The sequence below is a fragment of the Vulpes vulpes genome, chromosome 3 (assembly GCF_048418805.1).
Source record: "Vulpes vulpes isolate BD-2025 chromosome 3, VulVul3, whole genome shotgun sequence".
NCBI lineage: Eukaryota > Metazoa > Chordata > Mammalia > Carnivora > Canidae > Vulpes > Vulpes vulpes.
The window spans coordinates 19,133,595-19,157,324 of record NC_132782.1 but is presented as its reverse complement, the minus strand read 5'-3'; the positions used below and the strand labels follow the sequence as shown (position 1 = coordinate 19,157,324).

General features: G+C 35.9%; 1 protein-coding gene across 3 annotated transcripts in view; it reads left to right on the top strand.

The window, feature by feature from the left end:
* OLA1 (Obg like ATPase 1) overlaps window positions 1-23,730 on the top strand; it is a 165,207-nt gene that overhangs the window by 16,777 nt on the left and 124,700 nt on the right. For all 3 annotated transcript variants that reach the window (XM_072751971.1, XM_072751972.1, XM_072751970.1), the window contains 2 exons: window positions 1,690-1,833; window positions 6,321-6,448. In XM_072751971.1, coding sequence (XP_072608072.1) covers window positions 1,690-1,833; window positions 6,321-6,448 — 272 coding nt within the window. The remainder of the gene's footprint in view (window positions 1-1,689; window positions 1,834-6,320; window positions 6,449-23,730) is intronic.

The window sequence follows — 23,730 nt, the reverse complement described above, 5'->3', positions numbered from 1 at the left end:
TGAATGTGATGTATGAATAATAATTAAAGACCTATAGTCAGGTACAAGTTTAATATGTCTTGTTGCCAAAATATTCTTATCACCAGTAGTGATTGTTGCCTTTTGTTCATGACTCTCTTAGAAGGATCTTAGGGTTTTTTTTTTTTTAAGATTTTATTTATTTATTCATGAGAGACACAGATATAGAGAGAGGCAGAGACACAGAGAAGCAGGCTCCATGCAGGGAGCCTGATGTGGGACTCGATCCCGGTACTTCCAGGATCATGCCCTGGGCTGAAGGCAGGTGCCAAACCTCTGAGCCACCCAGGGATCCTCAAGGATTTTTTTTTTTTTTAAAGGGGTTGCCTCTTTGGTTAAAAGTTCAATCAGATGAGCTAATTGTAGTAAATAAATTTCTTCCTATAGGCTTAGGTCACATCTTAATAGACATTTTTATCTTAAAAATTGTTTGAAAAAGAGTGATAATTATTAATAATCTCACCATCCTGACATAACCATTGTACTTTTTTGAATTTTATTTTGTTATCAAATTTGGTCCATATGCAGACATTTTTACATACTTATGTTTAGCAAGAGTTAGCTAGTACTGTCTTTATAATTCCCACATAATGCTTAACTACTTCCTCAGTTCCTACAGTTTAAAAAAATACTTATCAGTAATTTTCATTTTAAATCCTCGTGTATGCTACAGTCCTATTTCTGAAGCAAGAAAGTTCACCATAGTGAATTCTCTGCTGTCCATATTAGTGATAAAATTGGAAAAATGTACAGAATAGATCAACAAACCTTTAAAAATCACATTTTGTTTAGGATTTTACTGTATGATTTTTGACACTCTAATTATATTTTAGAAATGTAGCTGGGGGTGCCTGGGTGGCTCAGTTGGTTAAGCATCCAACTCTTGATCTCAGCTCAGGTCTTGATCTCATAGTCAGGAGTTCAAGCCCTGCATTGGGCTCCACATCCAACGTGGAGCCTACTTTTAAAAGAAGGAAAAGAAATGTAGCTGGTGTTAATATGAATCAACATTTTCTAAGCATATATTCCCTAATAGGAATCAGATAATTAGAACATTAGTGACTAGTTATTAATAGATTTTTTCCTTGATTTGTTATACCTTGAAAAAAATCCACATTTTGATTTTCATAATTCACAGTTCATAATTCTAGACTTAATAGTAATCTGTATTACTAACAATTAGTAGGGAATCTGAGCTCCAACTTCCCATTTCCAAGTAGATATATGCATCTGTTTCCCAATTCAGAATGTTTGGGAAGTGATTGAGCTAGCTAGTTGCACACCTCTCTACATTTATGCTAGAGAAGATTGTATTATATATCGGTGAAGTGGTACTGATACTATGGCTATTTTAGGAATAAAATACTTTTTATAGTGTGTGAAACTAGTTGTTACTTATAAAAGATTCTTTAGTAAAGTGCTTTTCAAGTTTCAAATAGACTAACAACATAATCTGATTATAAATCATGAGCTGCATTGTTATAAATTCTTTTCTGTTAGTAAAAAAATTCATATGTTAGTAAATTTCATTCATTTGTTATTTTCCACCTTTCCTTCCCAGATTGGTTTTGTAATCATCATGGATCTTATTTGAGCATTGTAATGAGAATGAGATAAATTTTTCTCATTGTTAGCCTAAGAATTGATTGAAGTTGTTTTTGTTTATTTTAGGAAATCTACCTTCTTCAATGTATTAACCAACAGTCAAGCTTCAGCAGAAAACTTCCCATTCTGCACAATTGATCCTAATGAGAGCAGAGTACCTGTGCCAGATGAAAGGTTTGACTTTCTTTGCCAGTACCACAAACCAGCAAGGTAAAATCTTTATGCCATTGTTTATTTGTTGACCCTATATAGACTGAGTAAAAATATACAAGTGATATACTTAAAATCATATAGGGGGTGCCTGACTGGCTCAGTTGGTAGAAGATGCATCTGCTGATCGCGGGGTTATGAGTTTGAGCCCCATGTGTGGCATAGTTTACTTAAAAAAAAATCATACAGAAGTGTTTTTTCCTCCAGAATTAATGTAACATTATTGTATTATGGGTGATTATAATATAGAGAGCCTAGGGAAGGGTGAGAAAAGGTACATCTAGCTGTTAACATGGCAGTTATTTTTTGGGGGGAAGTATGAAGTAGAGGAGTAAGTAGCCTGTATTATATGATTCCATTCATGTAAAATTGTATGTGGGTATGTATATTCATAAGAAAATATATGAAACTATTTGACAATTATCTTTGGGTAGTGGAATTTTTGGGTGATTTTTACTTTCTTTGTATTTATTTTTGATTTTTACGTTCTTATATTCTATATTGTTTGAAGTTTTTGTAACAAGCATGTATTATATCTTTAACTAGAAAAAATAAGATAGGGGATCCCTGGGTGGCGCAGCGGTTTGGCGCCTGCCTTTGGCCTAGGGCACGATCCCGGAGACCCGGGATCGAATCCCACATCGGGCTCCCGGTGCATGGAGCCTGCTTCTCCCTCTGCCTGTGTCTCTGCCTCTCTCTCTCTCTCTCTCTCTGTGACTATCATAAATAAATAAAATTAAAAAAAAGAAAAAAAAAAGAAAAAATAAGATAATACAGGTTCATTGTAGAAGTTCAGATATATAGATATGTATACAGAGAAAAGTGAAAATCACCTATACTTTTACCGTGGTATCATAGATATAAATACTTTGGAGATGTATCCTTCCATACTTTTCCCTAAAAGTATACACACATACTTACAAAATAGAATATATTTTTACTTGGGGTATTGCTAATATTTTTCTAGGTTAAAACATACAGATTTAAATGATTTCTAATATAACTTTGTTTAATACTGTATTACATGAATGTACAGTTTATTTCCCTATTAATTGAGAATTTAATTTGCCTTTAGTTTCTCACTATTCGAAATGTGCTGATAAATCCTAAATTTCTGTCTTTAGTCCTAAACTCTGCTGATCTACAGATAGATCTAATTACTTTCTTGACATTCACACTTTGGTGACTAAATAGGTGCCTCAGACTTGACATGTCCAAAATGGACTTCATTTCACTCTGCCTTGTGCCAAACTTGTTCTTCAGGACTTTCATAATCCAATAAATAGCATTATTATTTTCCTGGTTGCTTAAGTCAAAGTCCAAGATTTATCCTTGATTCCTCTCTTTCCCCAGCCCTGCATCTAGTCTATCAACAATTCTTATGAGTTATAATCACAAAATGCATATCAAATTTATTCACTTTTTAAAACTTTCATTCATTAGTCTGAGCATCTATTATTTTTTTTTTTGATTAATTATTATAGTGATGATTGCCACATGGTGATTTTATAATCCCCTCATTTCTTATTTTTTGGCCTTCTGTAAGGAAGAGCTTTCTTGTCTTCATTTATTCACTCACGTATTTATTCATGGAAGTGTTACTCAATTGGTTACAATATGTCATTCATTGGACATGGTTCAAATTATATTCCTGAAATTGATTCCGCAAACTGACTTCTGTTTTCTTTTTGAAACCTTTTTTATTTTTAAATGATTCCAAATTTACATAAGAGATGCAGAATTACCCACAGAATGCTTGTGTACCCTTCCCCCAATTTTCTTTGAATCTATGAGAATGAGTTGAGACGCCACATCGCACTTCAGTTCTTCCAATTTTTATTTGCTAAATACAGACATTCTCGCTCTCTTTTTTTTTTTTTTTTTTTTTTTTCTCGCTCTCTTTTTAAAAAAATATTTTGTTTATCTATTTGAGAGAGAGTGACAGTATGAGTGAGGGGAAGGGCAGAGGGAGTGGGAGAAGCAGGCTCCCTGCTGCGCAGAGGCTGGACTCAGAGCTTAGTCCCAGGACCCCGGGATCATGGCCTGAGTTGAAGGCAGGTGCTTAACTGACTGAGCCACCCAGGTATCCTACTCTCTTTTTCTCTCTTTTAAAGATTTATTTGATTTATTTTAGAGAGCGGGAGAGGGAGAAATTCCTCAAACAGACTTCCCACTGAGTGAGGGGCCTATCATGGGGCTCCATCCCAGGACTCTGGGATCATGATCTAAGCTGAAACCAGGAGTCAGGCACATAACTGACTGAGCCACCCTGGCGCCCCTAGACATTCTCCTACATTACCACAATAAACCACCAAAATTATGACATTAACATTGGTCTTGTATTATACCATCTAATTCATAGATTCCATTTAGATTTCTCCAGTTGTTCCATTAATGTGCTTATTTGTTCAATTCCTTTATGTGTTGCCAATCTCTTGACCCCTCTGTCTTGTTGGCTGCTTTGGACACTGCCGGTTTGGTCCCTGGCTACTGCTAGATTGCTCTCCTGCCGAGATGCCTTGTACAGGCCCTAGCTGCTATTGTTATTGCTGTTGCCTTCTCTCCCCACTCTAGCTCTTTAGATGTGGGACCTTGTCACTGCTAGACTGTGTGGTTATGTAACATTGATGAAATTTTTCAGACCCGAAGAGAACAACAACAATAATAAAGCTCTTAGACTTCAAATTTATTGAAGTTTCAGGCAGTGAAGAAATTAATTTCTCAAGATTTCCCTTTTCCTTTGCTAGTGACCATTGGTTAAATGCCTTTATGGAAATAAAATCCTGAATTGGAACCCATCTTCATTTTTCTGTAACAGATTTTTGGATTCTTTGTGGTTAAGCAAATCAAAAAAAATTGTTAATTCATAATTACAGTTGACCCTTAAACAACATGGGTTTGAACTGTACTTACTTTACTTACACAGGTTTTTTTTTTTTTTTTTTTTTACAATGCAGTACTGTCAATGGATTTTCTCTTTCTCATGATTTTGTTAATGACATTTTCTTTTCCTAGCTTTATTTTTATATGTAAGAATACAGTATATAATATATATAAATACATGTTAATCAACTGCTTATTATTATTGTTTATTAATAAAGCTTCTGGTCAATAGGCTATTAGTAGTTAAGTTTTTTTGTGAGTCAGAAGTTATATGTGGATATTTGACCACGTGGGGGTCGGCACCCCTAATCCCTGTGTTGTTAAAGGGTCAATTGTACTTTATTTATGTATGTATGTATGTTTAAAAGATCTTATATTTATTAATGAGAGACACAGAGAGAGAGAGGCAGAGACACAGGTAGAGGGAGAAGCAGACTCCCTGCAAGGAGCCCGATGTGGGACCTCGATCCTAGGACTCTAGGATCACACCCTGAGCCGAAGGCAGATGCTCAACTGCTGAGCCACCCAGCCGTCCCTCAGTTGTGCTTTAATCTCTGTATTTACATAGCCAGCTGGTTTTCCTAACTTGATTTCTAGCTTGTGTTAACTATGCCTTTACTTTGAACAAAAAGCAAAGGTTATTTTGTATATACCTCTATTTCTGCTGCTGTTGTTAACAACTAGGTTATTACTATACTAATAACTAGTTCACATCATTACATGTATTTTTGTCTATATTACCTACATGATGATTAAATGCAAATCCAAATATCCTGTGTTTGAATCCCAGTTTTGTCACCACTAGCTGAGTAATCCCCTGACTATAAATAGATTTCTTAATTCCTCTCAGGCTCAATTTCCCTATCTTTATTTTTATTTATTCATTTATTTTTCAACTTCCTTATCTTTATAGTAGATTTAATAAATAATAAATAGCATTTATCTGATAGGGTTGTTTTGAAGTTTGAAATGATACATGTAAAAACACTTAGTCCAGTGCTAATTACAAAGGATGTTGGCTCATTCTATGATGATTACTTTTAATCAGTGTTCTCTTAGGATATTCTCCATTGCTTTTGTGTCTATATGCATGGCCCAACAGAACAGTATAGTAAAATTAATGGTATGAGTTTTAGTTCTTTTTTTTTTTTTTTAAAGATTTTATTTGAGAGAGAGCTGGAGCAGGGGAAAGGGGCAGAGCGAGAGGGAGAGAGAAGCAGGCTCCCCGCTGAGCAGGGAGCTCAGGTTGGGGCTCTGTTCCAGGATGCTGGGATCATGACCTGAGCCAAAGGCAAATGCTTTACTGACTGAGCCACCTAGGCGCCCCAAGTTTTAGTTCTTTATAGACACAGTAAAAACATCTATTCTGCTTTACAGTTTTCCTTCATTTTCCTAGGTAAGAAAGTCCTAAAGTATTAAAAGATTATTTTTTATTTAATTTTTTGGTATTCATTTATGAAATCATTATTGAGACTCTTCTAAACATTATTCTAGAAGGGAAAGGATTACTTCATATAAAATATTTTGGAAATAGATTTGGTTAACAAACAGCTTCTTAGTACTGTTTTATATAAAATCTTTTGTTGAATTTTTTTTTTTTTCAGCAAAATTCCTGCCTTTCTAAATGTGGTGGATATTGCTGGTCTTGTGAAAGGAGCTCACAATGGTCAAGGCCTGGGAAATGCCTTTTTATCTCATATCAGTGCCTGTGACGGAATCTTTCATCTAACACGTAAGTACAGTTGTTTATTTAATTGATTCATTTCATTATAATCAGAGTTTTCTTTCCATTATTGCTCAAATAAAATTAGAAATGACTGATTAATAGATTTGATTTGCTTCACAAGATGAATCATGGATTGGTCTGCTAATTGTGATTTTAATGTTATTTAGTACCATTTCCACACAAGAAGCCTTATTCCATAGCAAATATGTGCTGTATTGATATTCTAATTGAATTTCATCCCCTGTTCTGGATTAGATCTACTGGGAAGTGTTTCTGTGTGAAAGTGATTTTGTTGATTATAAAGGCATTTTGAAATTTCTTTAACTTACGGAACTTTTCTGCATTCTTGCTTTTCACGTGTTGAGAAAGCAGAATTAATAGAGGAGAGGATTCCTTTATTTCAAAGGACAGAAAGGCATCCAGATTATTTATTGAGATGAGAGGGTTAAGGAGAAACTACAGACGAGTTAGTCTTTAATGGCGAGAGGGATATAAAGCAAAGAGAAAAACTGGTAGAACTATGTGTTAGTTTATGTTCTTTTGAGTGCAGAAGTGAGCCAAGAACATAGTAATTCTTTGATAGAAAGAGTTAGGTTCGGGATGCCTGGATGGCTCAGCGGTTGAGGTTCTGCCCTCGGCTCAGATCATGATCCCAGGGTCCCAGGATCAAGTCCCACATTGGGCTCTTCCATGGAGCCTGCTTCTCCCTCTGCCTGTGTCTCTGCTTCTCTTTCTGTGTCTCTCATGAATAAACAAATAAAATCTTTACAAAAAAAAAAAAAAAAGATTTAGGTTAGGTTTGGGTTAAGTTTCAGATCAAGACCTCACTGCAGGGGATCCCTGGGTGGCGCAGCGGTGGTTTGGCGCCTGCCTTTGGCCCAGGGCGCAATCCTAGAGACCCGGGATCGAATCCCACGTCGGGCTCCCGGTGCATGGAGCCTGCTTCTCCCTCTGCCTATGTCTCTGCCTCTCTCTCTCTCTGTGTGTGACTATCATAAATAAAGAAAAATTAAAAAAAAAAAAAAAAAGACCTCACTGCATAGTATTGTAATGAACAAATCAGTGCGAATGAAGGAAATGCAAGTTTGGTTCAGGCCAGTTGTGGTCTGCTTAGTGCTTTTGTTAGTTTCTGGTCCATGACTAGATAATATTAGCAATTATAAAAGAGCATTTACAAAATTTTGTAGCTGTTTGGCGAATTTTTTTGTTATTTGAATCTAATAAATTGTGCTAGTATTTTTGTGTTTTTTAAAAAAATTACTTGCCTAGGAATTCATATTTATTGTATTTTACAAAAGTCCACCATACATAGTTTGAGAAGCACTGATTTAGGTAGCTCCATGTTGGGTAGAGGTATGGAGACCCGTTCTGGAAGGGTTTGTGGTGCAGGTGAAAAATAGGGTTATGGTTGGGGTTGAGGGGAAGTGGGGGTGGAATTAAGTTATATAGAGTAGTGTTACTTAAAGCATGTGCATTGGCAAGAGACTGTTTTCCTGACAGTTTGATTTTTTACTCGTTTTGGTGACTGATGTGAGAGTTTTAAAGAGAAGTGGAATCAAGTATGACTCCTTGGTTTCTAAAGTGGGCTAGTTGAATGAATCTTGATGCCCTTCATTGACATGTTAAATGTAGAAGGACCAGCAAGTATTAGTATTGGGAGAGAGTTAATGAGGTCATTTTGGGGCTTTTTTTTCTTTCTTCTTCTTTTTTTATTTTTATTTGTTTGTTTGTTTGTTTATTTATTTATTTTGAGAGAGAGAAAGAGCTTGAGAGCAGAAGGGGCAGAAGAAGGGGAGAGAATTCCAAGCAGGCTCCACACTCAGCACAGAGCCGGACTTGGGGCTTGATCTTATGGCCCTGAGCTGAAATCAAGAGTTGGACACTTAACTGATTGAGCCACCCAAGCACCCCAGTTTGGGACAGTTTTTTGAGTATGCGTACCTGGGACATTCAGATAAGTGATGTCTATAAGGAAGTAGGATTGATTAGGCAAGTGTGACAGGAGGATGAGAGTGAGAAAACTGGAGTTTTGAGTGTGAAAAGGATTGAACTGATGGGTGGAATAGAGCTAACGTAGTGTAGGAGGGAACATAGCAGAGGACTGAAAAATAGAAGGGTCATGGATCTAATTTCCTGAGGAGGTTCAAGAGCAGATACAGTGGCATAAGAGGGTATGTGGTTAGAGAGGGCTATTTGACTTAACATTTTCAGAGGTGGGAACAGTTCAGGGTGATGATGAGATCCTGAGAATGGCCTAAAACCATTAGTAAATGCAATCAAGCCTTTGGTTTATCTGTTATCCAACATTCATCTGATATGTTTTTTTAACTCTTAGGGTAAAAATGAATTTGGTTGGGAGCATACATACTTTGTTGTATTTCGTTCAGACTAAAGCTGTTGTAAAAAGAGGAAAAAATCATTTAAACTAGATATTTTGGTTTCTTATAGTAATTTGATTTCAGAGGTGTTAAACTGTGAAAATATGCATCTTAGAATTGATTAAATATGGTATATATTGTTGTATAGGGCACAGAACCCAGATGTTACTTTTATAACCAGAATTTTAAAAATATCTTCATAGAATTCCAATCAGTAAAAAAGACTTGCAGAGATTAAGGTGATTTCTTTGAAGCTGTGAAAATTGGGAATTCCTTAATTCTAAATTATGATGTATTTTTGTCTTCAGTAATCAGATTGCTAAATATGAATGTGAAATAAGATTTTATCTTTCATATTACTTCTTTTTTTTTTAATTTTTTTTTTAATTTTTATTTATTTATGATAGTCACAGAGAGAGAGAGAGAGGCAGAGACACAGGCAGAGGGAGAAGCAGGCTCCATGCACCGGGAGCCTGACGTGGGATTCGATCCCGGGTCTCCAGGATCGCGCCCTGGGCCAAAGGCAGGCGCCAAACCGCTGCGCCACCCAGGGATCCCCTCTTTCATATTACTTCTTATTTAAACATTATTTTCTTCAAATATCTTAAAGTCACCAGAAATGCAGTTGACTTGTTTATTAATTAAATTGTAAATACTTTGTGTTCTAGGTACTGAAAATTGATAACGGGTAGCAGAGTCTAACATACTCTGGTTTTATCAGGCTTCTAGTCTAGTGGTGGAAATATATATTGAATAATTATATTATTAAATGTAATTACATTGTTGGATTTGGACTTTTTTTTTTTAACTTACTGGGGAGTTGTTTACTTATTTGCCTATCACTACGTTTGAAACTTGTCTTGTTAAATTCATTATTTCTTATTTTAGTGAGAAAAAATCTATTTTCTATGTTTATATTTTATTAGCTTCTCTATTTTTGTTTTAGGCAGTTGTTTTAAAACTATTAAGGAAATGGATAGGATATCTGGCTGACTCAGTTGGCAGAGCGTGCTACTCAGTTTTGAGGTTGAGAGGTTGAGACCCACATTGGGCATGGAAATGCCTTAAAAAAAAACTACTAAGGAAAGGGACAGTACAGTGATGATGTACATATTAATGCTTAGGGCACTTCTAAGCTTTCTCTTAGAACATCTGAATGTTAGGAGAGAAAAAAGTGAATAGGAAGTTGTGGTTTATTTTGAATTTTAACTTGTTAATGCTGTGTTTCTCTCCATTAAATTTTATTTATTTATTTATTTATTTATTTATTTATTTATTTATTTAATATTATTTTTTAAGATTTATTTATTTATTTATTTATTTATTTATTTATTTATTTATTTATTTATTTATTTATGACAGACAGAGATAGAGAGAGAGAGAGAGAGAGGCAGAGACACAGGAGGAGGGAGAAGCAGGCTCCATGCCGGGAGCCAGACATGGGACTCGATCCCGTGACTCCAGGATCGCGCCCTGGGCCAAAGGCAGGCGCCAAACCGCTGAGCCACCCAGGGATCCCCTCCATTAAATTTTTTTTTTTTCATTAAATTTTTAAAAATTAACTTTTCCCTCACCTTGTTACTTCTGTTGGTTATTAGACATACGTAAATATATATATATATATATATATATTTACTTATGTCATCAAAAATTTATTCTTGTTTTAAATATAAATATGTTTGCTATTGGCTTTAAGTCTTAAATATAAATAGGTTTGCTTTGGCTTTAAGTCTTTAGTTCGTTCTGTCTTACTCATTTGACATATTATTTATGGAGCATCTCTTTCAAGTGTGCTAGATGCTGAGGGAAGTAATTGCAGTAAAAACAAGTATGACTCTTGCCCTTATAGAGCTTCCAAACCAGTGGAGGAGACAGACATTGAATACATGGTCATATAAACACAGGATGCCATTCTTTAATTGTGCGCAAAGAGGAGAGCATGTGCGTGTGAGTGTGTGGTGTTGACTTGGGGAAGTGTTGGTTATGCTGAGAGGTAAAGATCGAGTGGGAATAATATGTTAGGGGATGGAGGAAAGAAAGAGATTGATTATTTAGAGTAAATGGGTTGCTGAAGCAAGAGTAAGTCTTATTGGGACACATAGAAATACAAAAATTGCCAGACTTTGCATAATGGGAAGTATGAGAGCTAACCTTTTTTATTATGGTGAATTTTATAAACAAAACTTTTTGGGAAGTATTTTTTAATAGTATAAATGAATCTTATTAAAATTAACTTGAAAACAGAATCAGTCTTGTTGCAGGGTGACTTATTTTTCTTGCTATTTTAAATGTTTAGAAAACTTTAAAAAATGCTTAGACCTTTTCAAAAGAACATTAAGGAATGATCTAATAATTTGTTCATTATGTGAAACTTCTTATGTAGCTTATTTTTTTTTTAAAGTTTTTTTTTTAATTTTTATTTATTTATGATAGTCACACAGAGAGAGAGAGGCAGAGACACAGGCAGAGGGAGAAGCAGGCTCCATGCACCGGGAGCCTGACGTGGGATTCGATCCCGGGTCTCCAGGATCGCGCCCTGGGCCAAAGGCAGGCGCCAAACTGCTGTGCCACCCAGGGATCCCCTTATGTAGCTTATTGAAGATACTCCTTTAGTATGTAAGCCAGTTTGTTGCAAATACAAACTAATTTTATATAGGAGGTAGATGTAATGTTAACATTTTTTTCTGTGCATAGTAACATGGATTAATCTCAAAATAATTATGCTAAGTTAGAAGCCAGTCCAGAAAAATAGCATAAACTATATGATTCCATTTATATAAGATTCTAGAAAATACAATCTATTATATCAGAAGGCACATCACTGATTTCCTGGGGTCTAGGGGATGAGGGGAAGTTGGAAGGGGCAGGATTAAACTTGGAATGATGGATATGTTCATAATCTTGATTATGGTGATGGTATTCCAGGCATATACATACTGTATATGGATATACATACATATATACATGCAGTATTACATACATATACAGTATATAATATCAAATTGTCCACTTTATGCATAGTTTATTAAATATTAATTTGAGCAACACAAAAAAGAAAAAGGTTGTGGAAAATTAAAACCTGGGTCACCTTTCCTTCTAGGAGTTTAATTGAACTCTGTTACTCTGATTGTTTCAGTAGTGTAAGCATTGGAGATGATGTCCTATTTCTAGATAATAATTAGTAGATTGGTGCACTATTTGTACTGATTCACAAACTAGAATTAAACCTGACATTTTGTGAGTGTTGGGATTTTGTGAAGAAACTTGGATTTTGGTGCATTAAAGTGAAATTATTTGTCTCTTTCATACACTAATCTGATAAGTACAGAATCTTTGCAGCTGGAGAATACTTTAAAAATTCCAAACTATTAATATTTTTGGACAAGTTTGTTGGGTAAAACATTTTAAAAAAATATTTCATTTATAAAGTTTAGGAATATATATATTTTGTTTTTTAAATTATCATATAGTAAAACTGACTTATATTGATATACAGTTCTATAAATTTTAGCATATGTATAGATTTGTGTAACCATCAGCACACATGGTGCAGAACACTTCACCCTAAAAAAGTATTTTACACTATCCCTTTGTAGTCACATTGCCACTCTGAAACCTAACAACTATTGATCTGTTCTCCATCACTTGAGTTTTGTCTTTTTGGGTTTTGTATCAGTGAAATAATAGCATTGTGTATTGTTTTGTTTCATTTTGGAAAGATGTTTACAGGTGAAAGCTAATGGTGTTATTAGCATATCCGTTGGGCCTACCATTAGACATGTTTCAGGAACCTAGGAGAAACTGAAGTTAATCCAGAGGTGATTGGTTTTCTGTTTTATACTGTTTCAGTTTTCTTCCTATTTTTTAATGGATCTTTTAAGTGTTTTCTAAATAACACAGTGTTTCCTTCAGTATTGGTGTTTTGGGAAATACTACCCTTTTTTTCTTTCGAAGTTTGCTTCGTAAACATTCTTAAAATTTTGTCTTAAACCAGACTGAGCCCTGAACTAATGGGCAAAACTGCCTATCTCTAAAACATAAAGTGCTCAGAAATACAAAATGTTATGAAAATGGTAAGAATCCTGTGTTTGCCAATCTTTTCTACCTACGAGCTCTAACTGCAAAAGATGAGGAACATGGGGGCCTTGGGTACACATTGTAGCTCCAGACACTTGACGTCCAAGGAAAAGTTTTAGCATTTCATGGTTTAGTTTCTTTTGTACTTCCAGCAGTATGCAGTCCCCAGTATGAGAAGCAGGATTATAGATTATGGTGTACTCCAGACCTACCAAAAGGCCTAGCTGACCAAACAACTAGGTCCAACTTATTTTTTTAAAGTTTCTTTTAAATATTTTATTTATCTTAGAGGAGTGAGAGCCTCTTTTTTAAAAAGATTTATTTATTTATTTGAAAAAGCACATTCATGAGAGAGAGACCAAGAGAGAGAGAATGAACATGCATGCACAGAGGGAGAGGGAGAAGCAGAAGACTCTCTGCTGAGTAAGGAGCCCAATGTGAGGCTCGATCTCAGGACCCTGAAATCGTGACCTGAGCCTAAGGCAGATGCTTAACTGACTGAGCCACCGAGGTGCCCTGGGGAGGGAGTCTTAAGCAGACTCCATGCTGAGCATGGAGCCTGACTTGGGGCTCTATCTCAGGACCCTAAGATCATGACTTGAGCTGAAACCAAGAGCTAGATGCTTAACCGGCTGTGCCACCCCGGTGCCCCAACTAGGTCCGACTTAAAATAATAATGAATGAATATATAGGACTTTGTTTATTTAGTGCTTTTTAAATTGTTAAGTCATGATCATCAAAGATCCCAGGAGATGTATATACCTTATTGTCATTTTCTTTTGAAAATGGGAAAACCAAAGCTTAGAGAGATAAAACAGTTTGCTCAAGTCACAAAATTGAAAGATGTCAATCCTTTTGATTAAACTAACTTTGATTTTTTTTTAAAGAATTTTATTTATTTATTTATTTATTTATTTATTTATTTATTTATTTATTTATGATAGTCACACAGAGAGAGAGAGGCAGAGACACAGGCAGAGGGAGAAGCAGGCTCCATGCACCGGGAGCCCGACGTGGGATTCGATCCCGGGTCTCCAGGATCGCGCCCTGGGCCAAAGGCAGGCGCTAAACCGCTGCGCCACCCAGGGATCCCTTAAACTAACTTTGTATAGCATAACAAGTGCTCATCCTAAGTGCCCTCCTTAATCCACATCATATATTTCACCCATCCTCCCACCCACCTCTCCTCTGGTAGCCATCAGTTTGTACTGTATCCTTAAGAGACTCTTTCTTGGTTTGTCTCTTATGTTTTTCCTTTGTTCATTTGTTTCTTTAATCTCACATATGGGTGAAATCATATGGTATTTGCTTTCTCTGACTTATTCTGCTTAGCATTATACTCATATCTTCATCTGTGTTGTGGCAGAAGGCAAGATTTCATTCATTTTTATGGCTGAATAATATTCCCTTGTAAAGGTAGCTTTTACTCTTGAAGCCTGTGCCAGAACTCCATGGAGTAGGAGTTTGGGGACTCGGGTTAGATTACAATGTTTGCATGCTTTTGTAAGTACCTATCTAGGTAGAATATTTTGTTTCCAATCATTTGTATTGCTGAATGAAATACATAGGGTTTGATGATTTTATCAAGTAGAAAATCAGTAAAGGATTTTGATGGATTCACTGCCATTAGATTTCTTATCTGTCTTGCATTTATTTAGAATGCCCCTTTCTCAATTTGGTTACCTATTTCACTAAACAAGATACTGGGTCTTTGAATCATATTAATACTTAAAAGTAGTGGACTATAAAATCATACGTCAGCTCTATTGATGGGGAAAATAAATGTACTTTTTAAAAAATTTTTATTTATTTATGATAGTCACACACAGAGAGAGAGAGAGAGAGAGAGAGGCAGAGACATAGGCAGAGGGAGAAGCAGGCTCCATGCACCGGGAGCCCGACGTGGGATTCGATCCCGGGTCTCCAGGATCACGCCCTGGGCCAAAGGCAGGCGCTAAACCGCTGCACCACCCAGGGATCCCATAAATGTACTTTTGTTTGTTAAATGTAATATAAACTCTGCTTGGGTTAAGTCTATGATCAAGTACTTTTTTTTTTTTTTAAACATTTTTTTTTTAATCTTTATTTATTTATGATAGTCACAGAGAGAGAGAGAGAGCCAGAGACACAGGCAGAGGGAGAAGCAGGCTCCATGCACCGGAAGCCCGATGTGGGATTCGATCCCGAGTCTCCAGGATCGCGCCCCGGGCCAAAGGCAGGTGCCAAACCGCTGCGCCACCCAGGGATCCCTGATCAAGTACTTTTATAACGTAAAAAAAAAGCTCTTAACTTGAAAAGTGTTATTAATACATGCTGATGAAAGCAAAACCTTTTTAAACAGAGTTTTTAATAGAATTAAGAGTAACTTGAAGAGTTAGTTTTCTCTGAAAACGTGAGATGGAGAGGGAAGGATTCAATGTAAGGTAAGTTTTTAGGGCAGCCTGGGTGCTCAGTGGTTTAGTGCTGCCCTCGGCCCAGGGCGTGATCCTGGAGACCCGGGATCGAGTCCCATGTTGGGCTCCCTGCATGGAGCCTGCTTCTCCCTCAGCCTGTGTCTCTACCTCCCTGTCTCTGTTTCTCATGAGTAAATAAATAAAATCTTAAAAACCCCCACAATATTTGTAATAAAAAAAAGAATACAATTTTTACAAATTTAATGCATAAAATACCAGCTGAGGGAACCAAAACATAGCACATTAGGATGACACATTAATATAAGTAATTTTTCAAATAAGTGACATTTTAACAAGTGAGATGGATCATGTAGAGGATTTTAAAGTAAACTTTAAGAGAGAATAGCTATTGCAAAGATTTGTTGACAAATTTAGGCAAATTTTAACTAGATTCCTTTATGAAAGCCCTTTTATTGTCTTTTCAATTACTTCTTCATTGCCCAAGTAATTGAATATATATAAGACATCCATTTTGAATGTTTTCTTGCAGGTAGGAAAGAAATTTCTTTTCTTTTCTTTTCTTTTCTTTTCTTTTCTTTTCTTTTCTTTTCCTTTCTTCTTTCTTTTCTTTCTTTTTCTTTTTTAGGAAAGAAATTTCTGCCAGGTATAGTTTCAGCAGCTCAGGGAGTGAGTGCTATGGGTTGTAGGTAGGGGAATGGGAGCACGATTTGGTAGGCTGTTCTTGTGCCACTGTCAGTCCTCTCTGGAGTATAGGAGAATGGAATTGATGAGGGCTTGAAGTTCTTAATTTCAGTTAGCAAAGTTGTGTGTCCAAAATACCTAGCTCTCATTTTATGCCTGAAAATAAGGTGCTGTTTATTGTGCTGGAATTTCCAGAATGTTAGATATATGTTGAGTTAAGCCTAACTCAAAATTTACATGTGTTTTTAGGTTTCTGCCTCTTTGCATGGCCTATGTTTTTCAAGCTATTAAAACAAATAGCTAACTTTGAAGGATTTCCTTTTTTTAAAAAAATTCTCTGTGATTGTGTTACCTGAATGAACATTCAATAGTGAGACAAAGAATGCCACAAAACTGGAGTTTCAGTTCAATTATTTGGTTTTCCTAGAAAAATACTTGCAATTTTTTAGTACAATTTAATTATTTTTATGACATCACAGAGGATAAACTTTCTGTGAGAAATAAATATCAGAGGCTAATTACCTTCAACACAGAGACCTTACCTCATATGTTTTTATGTATTTTATATATAATATCCTTCTATGAAAGGATAGAGTCATAATTGAAATTAGGAGAAAAAGTACCACAGATTTGTTGTAGATCACAATTTGAGAAATGCCAACTCAAACTAAAGTCTAAGCACTTTTTTAAAAAAAAGATTTGTTTATTTATTTATTCATGAGAGACACAGAGAGAGAAGCAGAGACACAGGCAGAGGGAGAAGCAGGCTCCATGCAGGGAGCCCGATGCGGGACCCAATTCCGGGTCTCCAGGATCACGCCCTGGGCTGAAGGCGGCGTTAAACCGCTGAGCCACCTGGGCTGCCCTAAGCATTTTTATTTTTAACAAATATATAGTATTCTATGCCTTGTACAAATATTAACTCAGTTATTCTTCTTAACACCTCAATAAGAATAGGTACTGTTATTGTCCTGATTTTGTAAATGAGGAATCCAAAGAGTGGAGGAGTTATAGTACTTGCCCAAAATTACATGGCTAGTAGCAGTTAGAAATCAGATTTTAAACTCAGTCCTGGGGGCACCTAGGTGGCTCAGTAGTTGAGTGTCTGCCTTTGGCTCAGGTTGTGGTCCTGGGATCAAGTCCCATATTAGCCTCCCCGCAGGAACCTGCTTCTCCCTCTGCCTGTGTCTTTGCCTCCCTCTCTGTGTCTCTCATAAATAATTAAAATAAAAAAAAATTAAAAAAAAATAATTAAAATCTTTTTTTTTAAATAAATAAAATCTTAAAACAAAAATAAACCAATGTGAATTTGCATTAAAAAAAGTAAATTCAGTTCTGGTTACAAAGTCCCTGTTCTATGTTGGATTAGTCCATTAATCTATGTTGAGAATTAATCAGTGCAAATAAAGAAGCCTTTTTTTATTTAATCACAGAAATTTTTGTTAGTCTTTGAGCTCTGAATCTTTCTGTCTCTGAACTCACTTTGAGAAACACTTGTCTAAATTCCAGGGAAGTTGCATCGAAGTTTATGAGTTCTAGGTCAAGCAGTTTTAAATGATACCCAAATTAGGGCAGCCCCGGTGGTGCAGCGGTTTAGCACCGCCTGCAGCCCAGGGTGTGATCCTGGAGATCTGGGATCGAGTCCCACGTCAGGCTCTCTTTGTGGTGCCTGCTTCTCCCTCTGCCTGTGTCTCTGCCTCTCTCTCTCTCTCTCTCTGTCTCTATGAATAAATAAAATAAAATCTTAAAAAAAAATGATACCCAAATTATATTTTTAAAAAAAGGCAGTGGAAAATTACCTATTTTGAAAATTCCTAAAGGGTATGGGATGACTTTATTTAGGTTACAAACAGATTTGTGTGACTTGGATTCCAGGTATACATGTTGCAGACTCTTAACACTTTTAGTAACAAAAATAACAAAACGTATTTCAGAAAGGAGAAAGAATGACTTCACATTTACTCTCACACATTCTTTCTTCTGGTATTTTCATTTTGATTTGTGAAGGGAATAAGTTGACAAATGATCAGTAGCCAGGGTCCTGGCAGTATCTGCAGCAGCTTTTATTAATCTTTTAGATTAATAAATACTCTTCTTTTTGGAAGTTGTATGGAGCTTACATGTAACAGTTGACTGTGTGACTTAATATGATGTGTACTTTGTTCATAACAATCCTGCAGGGAAGGGAATATACCTCTTTTTTTTTTAATTTAAGATTTTATATATTTATTCATGAGAGAGAGAGAGGCAGAGTCCTAGGCAGAGAGAGAAGCAGGCTCTCTGCAGGGAGCCTGATGTGAAACTCCATCTCAGGACCCTGGGGTCAGGACCTGAGCCAAAGGCAGCCGCTCAACCACCCAGTTTCCCCAAATATGCCTGATTTAAAGATGAGAAAACTGTGGCATAAAGAGACTAGGAGATTAGGCCATAATTTACATAACTAATGAATACCAGAGCTGTGATTTGAATTCAGGTCAGCCTGAAATGATGCTGCTAGCAGCACTTAAAAATCTACAGGCAATTGGATAGTTACTTTTGAGATATATATTCTTTTCTTTGGTCTGAGTATCAAACTGTTTTTGAATGTTGGTTATGTTCTAAATAATTGTTCTCCTACTTAATTGCTCCTCTACCCCCAAAGTATCTTGAATGTTTGAAATTATGCAGAAATTTTTTCTTTGATTAGCTTTGTGTGTCTGTCTACCTGCCTTTCTTTCTTTGCTTTTTACTGATATATAGTTGATAAGTTGTGTTATTTTTTAGCAGACTGTTTTTTCAAGTTTTTTGAACTATACAGAACATATTTTAATGGTTTGTATGATTTTGTTTTATTATTATTTTTTACAGATTTTATTTATTTATGTGGCAGAGAGAGATTGCACGAACAGGGGGAGTGGCAGGCAGAGAGAGGGAAAAGCAGGCTCTCCATGAGCAGGGAGCCTGATGTGGAACTCATTCCCAGGATCCTGGGATCATGACCTGAACAGAAGGCAGATGCTTAACTGACTGAGCCACCCAGCTATCCACTTTGTATGATTTTATTTTATTTTATTTTATTTTTATTTTTTAATTTTTTTATTTTTCACTTTGTATGATTTTAAAAAGAGAAAAGATTTTTAAAAAGTGGGAATTTTCAGAATAGAGAACCCAGAAATGGACCCTCAACTCTATGGCCAGCTAATCTTTGACAAAGCAGGAAAGAATAGCCAAGGGAAAAAAGACAGTCTCTTCAACATATGGTGTTGGGCACATTGTACAGTCACATGTAGAAGAATGAAACTGGATCACTTTTTCATACCATACACAAAATTTGACTCAGAATGAATGGAAGACCTAAACGTGAGAAGGAATCCATGAAAATCTTAGAGGAGAACATAGGCAGCAACCTCTAATCTTGGCTGCAGCAACTTCTTGCTAGGCATGTCTCAAGAGGCAAGGGAAACAAAAGCAAAAATGAACTGTTGGGACTTCGTCAAAATAAAAAGCTTTGCACAGCAAAGGAAACAATCAACAAAATTAAAAGACAACCTATGATATGGAGAAGATATTTGCAAATGACAGATAAAGGGTTAGTATCCAAAATATATAAAGTTTAATCAAATTCAGCATTCCCAAAATAAGTAATCTAGTCAAGAAATGGGCAGAAAACATGAGCAGACATTTTCCAAAGGAGGGAGGGAGGGAGGAAGTGAGAGAGAGAGAGAGCGAGGAGGCAGAGGGGAAAGGAGAAAGAATCTGGAGCAGACTCCACACTGAGTGTGGACATTCTTCCAAAGGAGACATCCAGGCGTGTAACAGACACATGAAAAGATACTCAACATTACTCATCATCGGGGAAATACAAATCAAACCATGATGACATACCACCTGACAGCTGTCAGAATGGCTAAAATTAACCACAGCAGGTGTTGGCGAGGAGGCAGAGAAAGGGAAACCAAAACCCTCTTACACTGTTGGTGGGAATGTAAGCTGGTACAGCCAAAACATATGGAGGTTCCTCAAAAAGTTAAAAATAGAACTACCCTATGATCCAGCAGTTGCACTACTAAGTATTTATCCAAAGGATACAAACATAGTGATTCAAAGGGGCACATGCACCCCAGTGTTTATAGCAGCAATGTCCACATTAGCCAAATTGTGGGAAAAGCCCAGATATGCATCAACAGATGAATGGATAAAGAAGATGTGGGGTGTGTATACACACACACACACACACACACACACAATATTACTCAGCCATCAAAGAATGAAATCTTGCCATTTACAATGATGTAGATAGAAGTAGAGGGTACTATGTTAAGTGAAATAAGCTAATCAGAGAAAGACAAATACCATATGATTTCACTCACTATGGAATTTAAGAAACAAAAAGATGAGCATAAGGGAAGGAAAAATAAAGATGAAAACAGAGAGGGAGGCAAACCATAAGAGACTCTTAACTCTAGAAAACAAACTGAGGGTCACTGGAGGGGAAATGGGTAGGGTAATAGGGTAACTGGGTGATGGACATTAAGGAGAACACTTTTAATGGTTTAATGAGCACTGGATGTTATATGCAACTGATGAATCATTAAATTGTATCCCTGAAACTATACGTTAACTAAATTGAATTTAAATTAAAAAAAAAAAAGTGGGAATGTGTCCATATTTTTCTCATAATTGGCATCCATTTTGGGTAAACAACTGTGAATAGTTTTGGTTATGTCCACTGCTAATAATGTAATATTAATTGTAAAACAGAAATTCTTGGGAAGCCCAGGTGGCTCAGCGTTTTAGCACCGCCTTCAGCCCAGGGCATGATCCTGGAGACCTGGGATCGAGTCCCATGTCAGGCTCCCTGTATGGAGCCTGCTTCTCCCTCTGCCTGTGTCTCTGCCTCTCTTCTCTCTCCTCTCTGTGTATTCTCATGAATAAATAAATAAAATCTTAAAAAAAACCCAAATTCTTTATGAATTCTCTGTGAATATTCCTTTTTTTTTTTTTTTTTTTTTAACTGGACCTTACCACTACAAAAGAAAAATTATAGTTTCTGGTGTTTGAAGAAACACTGGAAATTAACATTCTAAAAATTATTTAATGGATTAACTTTTTGAAAATAAAACAGGTATGTATTATACTTAGTGTTTATCACTGTTTTGGTAGATTTTGTTATGAGCATCTATTGTAAAAAGATAAATACTATTTATTTTTAAGTTTTTTTTGAAGCTCATTATCCACATTTCCTTAATAGGTTAGTTATTTATATAAGCCAAAGGAGTTTTTAAATTATTTTATTTTATTATGTATGTATGTATTTATAAGAAAGCTCTGTGCTCAAAGTGAGGTATGAACTCATGACCCTGAGATCAAGAGAGTTGAATACTCTACTGACTAAACCAAGCCCTAAAGGAGCTTTTTAAAATTAAGAACAAACAAAGCCTAAGCCTTCATTTAGTTTGGAGCAGAAATTCAAATGTATGATGTTTAGGATATGCTTTTCAAAATGTTACCTTAAAAATTAGTTACTGGTTGAGACACCTGCATGGCTCAATGGTTGAGTGTCTGCCTTTGGTTCAGGTCGTAATCCTGGGATCGAGTCCCGCATCGGACTCCCCTCAGGGAGCCTGCTTCTCCCTCTGCCTATGTCTCTGCCTCTCTCTCTGTGTCTCTCATGAATAAATAAATAAAATCTTAAAAAAAAAAACTTTGTGAAGAAGGGATGGGACTTAATGATAGGGTTTTCTTACATATCCTATAAACAGAGTTCTCCTGAAGACCATTTGCCAAAGATTTAGTATAGAATAGTGAAACAGCAACCATCTTATGATAAAGAAATATTTTTTTAAATCATACATACAGCAATTTCTGATAACAGATGTTTTATTCGGGAGATGATTAATTTTTCACTAGGGTTTAGTGAGCCAGTGTGACTTGTTTTTTTTTATCAATTTTTAGAAGCAATGTAACTTCCTATCATTAGGTGTTTAAAGCTTTGAACATGACGAGGCTATTGATTTCACTGAATCTTTAGCTTTTTTAAAGCTGGCATTAGAAGTTTTGAAGTGATAGTTCAACAGGAAGCTAAGGCGTTTGTGTGTTATCTGTAGGACAGCACCTTTGGCAGTATGACTGCACCTACTGTTAAGATATTTATAGATATAACTTGTTAAAGTTTCTCAACAGGTACTTAGAGATACGTACGAGCTTATAGACTAGAAAGAAGAATTCTGCTCTCTGAGCTATGGGACAGTTTTGTTTCCAATTTAGAAACAGGAGGTTCAAATTTATAGAAATGTTAATTATAAAATATTTAATCACTTGTAGAAAATAAGGCTTCAAATACATTTGATGATTTTCAGCTAAATTGTTATGTGTGTGTGTGCTTGTATATGTGTGATGTTGGTGGTAACGGTGGAAGCGTGGGATATAGTGTCCTGTTCCTTCCTGAGTTTTCTTCTCCAGTTGCTTATTCACATTTTCTGCATGTGGGTTTATTCTGAACCCTTTGTGTGAACTTCAGTTCTATTTATTATTTTGTTCTGCTGACTTATAAAAGGAGTTTTAACTGTCTTACAATATAAGACAAATACACTAAAACAACAGGAAAGTGATGAAAATCATTAATGAAGAATGAGAATTAAAGGGAATATGGTGAATGGATGGTCAGGAGCCTAAGTACGTGTTAACATATAACCCATGCTGAATAACGTACTGACATTGTGAATACATCTTACCACGGAGCATCGTGGCAGCCGAAGCAAAGAGAAAAAATTATAGGTTGTCTAATTTCATATGCATCTGGTATATATCAGAATAGATACGTTTCCTAGTTCTAAATTGACGTTTATTGCATCTTTGTAAAAAGAAACTTGCAGCACAGCCAATGTGCAATGTTTTCTCTTAGTTTGCACAAAAGGCAGTAATCTGGAAGCAATCTCCTACCCCTCTTTATGATGCTGGATAAAAACAGAGGCCATAGAGTTAGATTATTTTTTTTTTCCAGAAGTATTTATTTTTTTCTGGAGTATTTACGTATGCTATTATACAGTGGTACAGGTTTGTAACTCCAATTCATACAAGGGATAAAATGTAGGGAATCTAGATGCTTCAGAGTAGGAACAGGCTTGGGCAGTTGTGATACAGCAAGCAAGTGAATATTAATGCTGTTAGCATGTGTCTGAATTGTTGGCATTTTATTTAATTTCCAGGAGAAGAGAAATTAAGTATCTGGTATATGTTAAGTACTGTGGTAGATTATTTCTAATTTATTATTCCATTTAAATTTAACAGTTCTGCAGGATTGTACTATCCCAGTTGTATAGATGAGAATATTGAGAGTGAAAGGTTACATTGTTTTCCTAGGGTATAGAGCTAGTAAACTGGACATAGAGCACGTCTTCATTCTTTAAAGTTCTTTTTCTTTCCAGTCTTTCACCATACCACACTGCTTTCATACAGTTTTTAAATATGAATGTTTAGAATCTATATATTAAACATGTTTAAGATGCACATATTTGTGTGTGAGAGACTGGATTCAAATGGTTGGTGTACATTGTTTTTCAGAAAATACTTGCTCTGCATAATGTGTAGTGCCCAAAGAGACGGGTGCTATGTAGTGATTTTAAAAGAATTAGGTTACAGTTTTTGTTCCTTTGTTGCTATCAAATATTTATTGAGCATTTACTATGTGCCAGGCTGTGTGCTATGTGCTTTATGTGAATAATTTCATTTGATTCTCAGAACAAGTCAGAAATGGTTA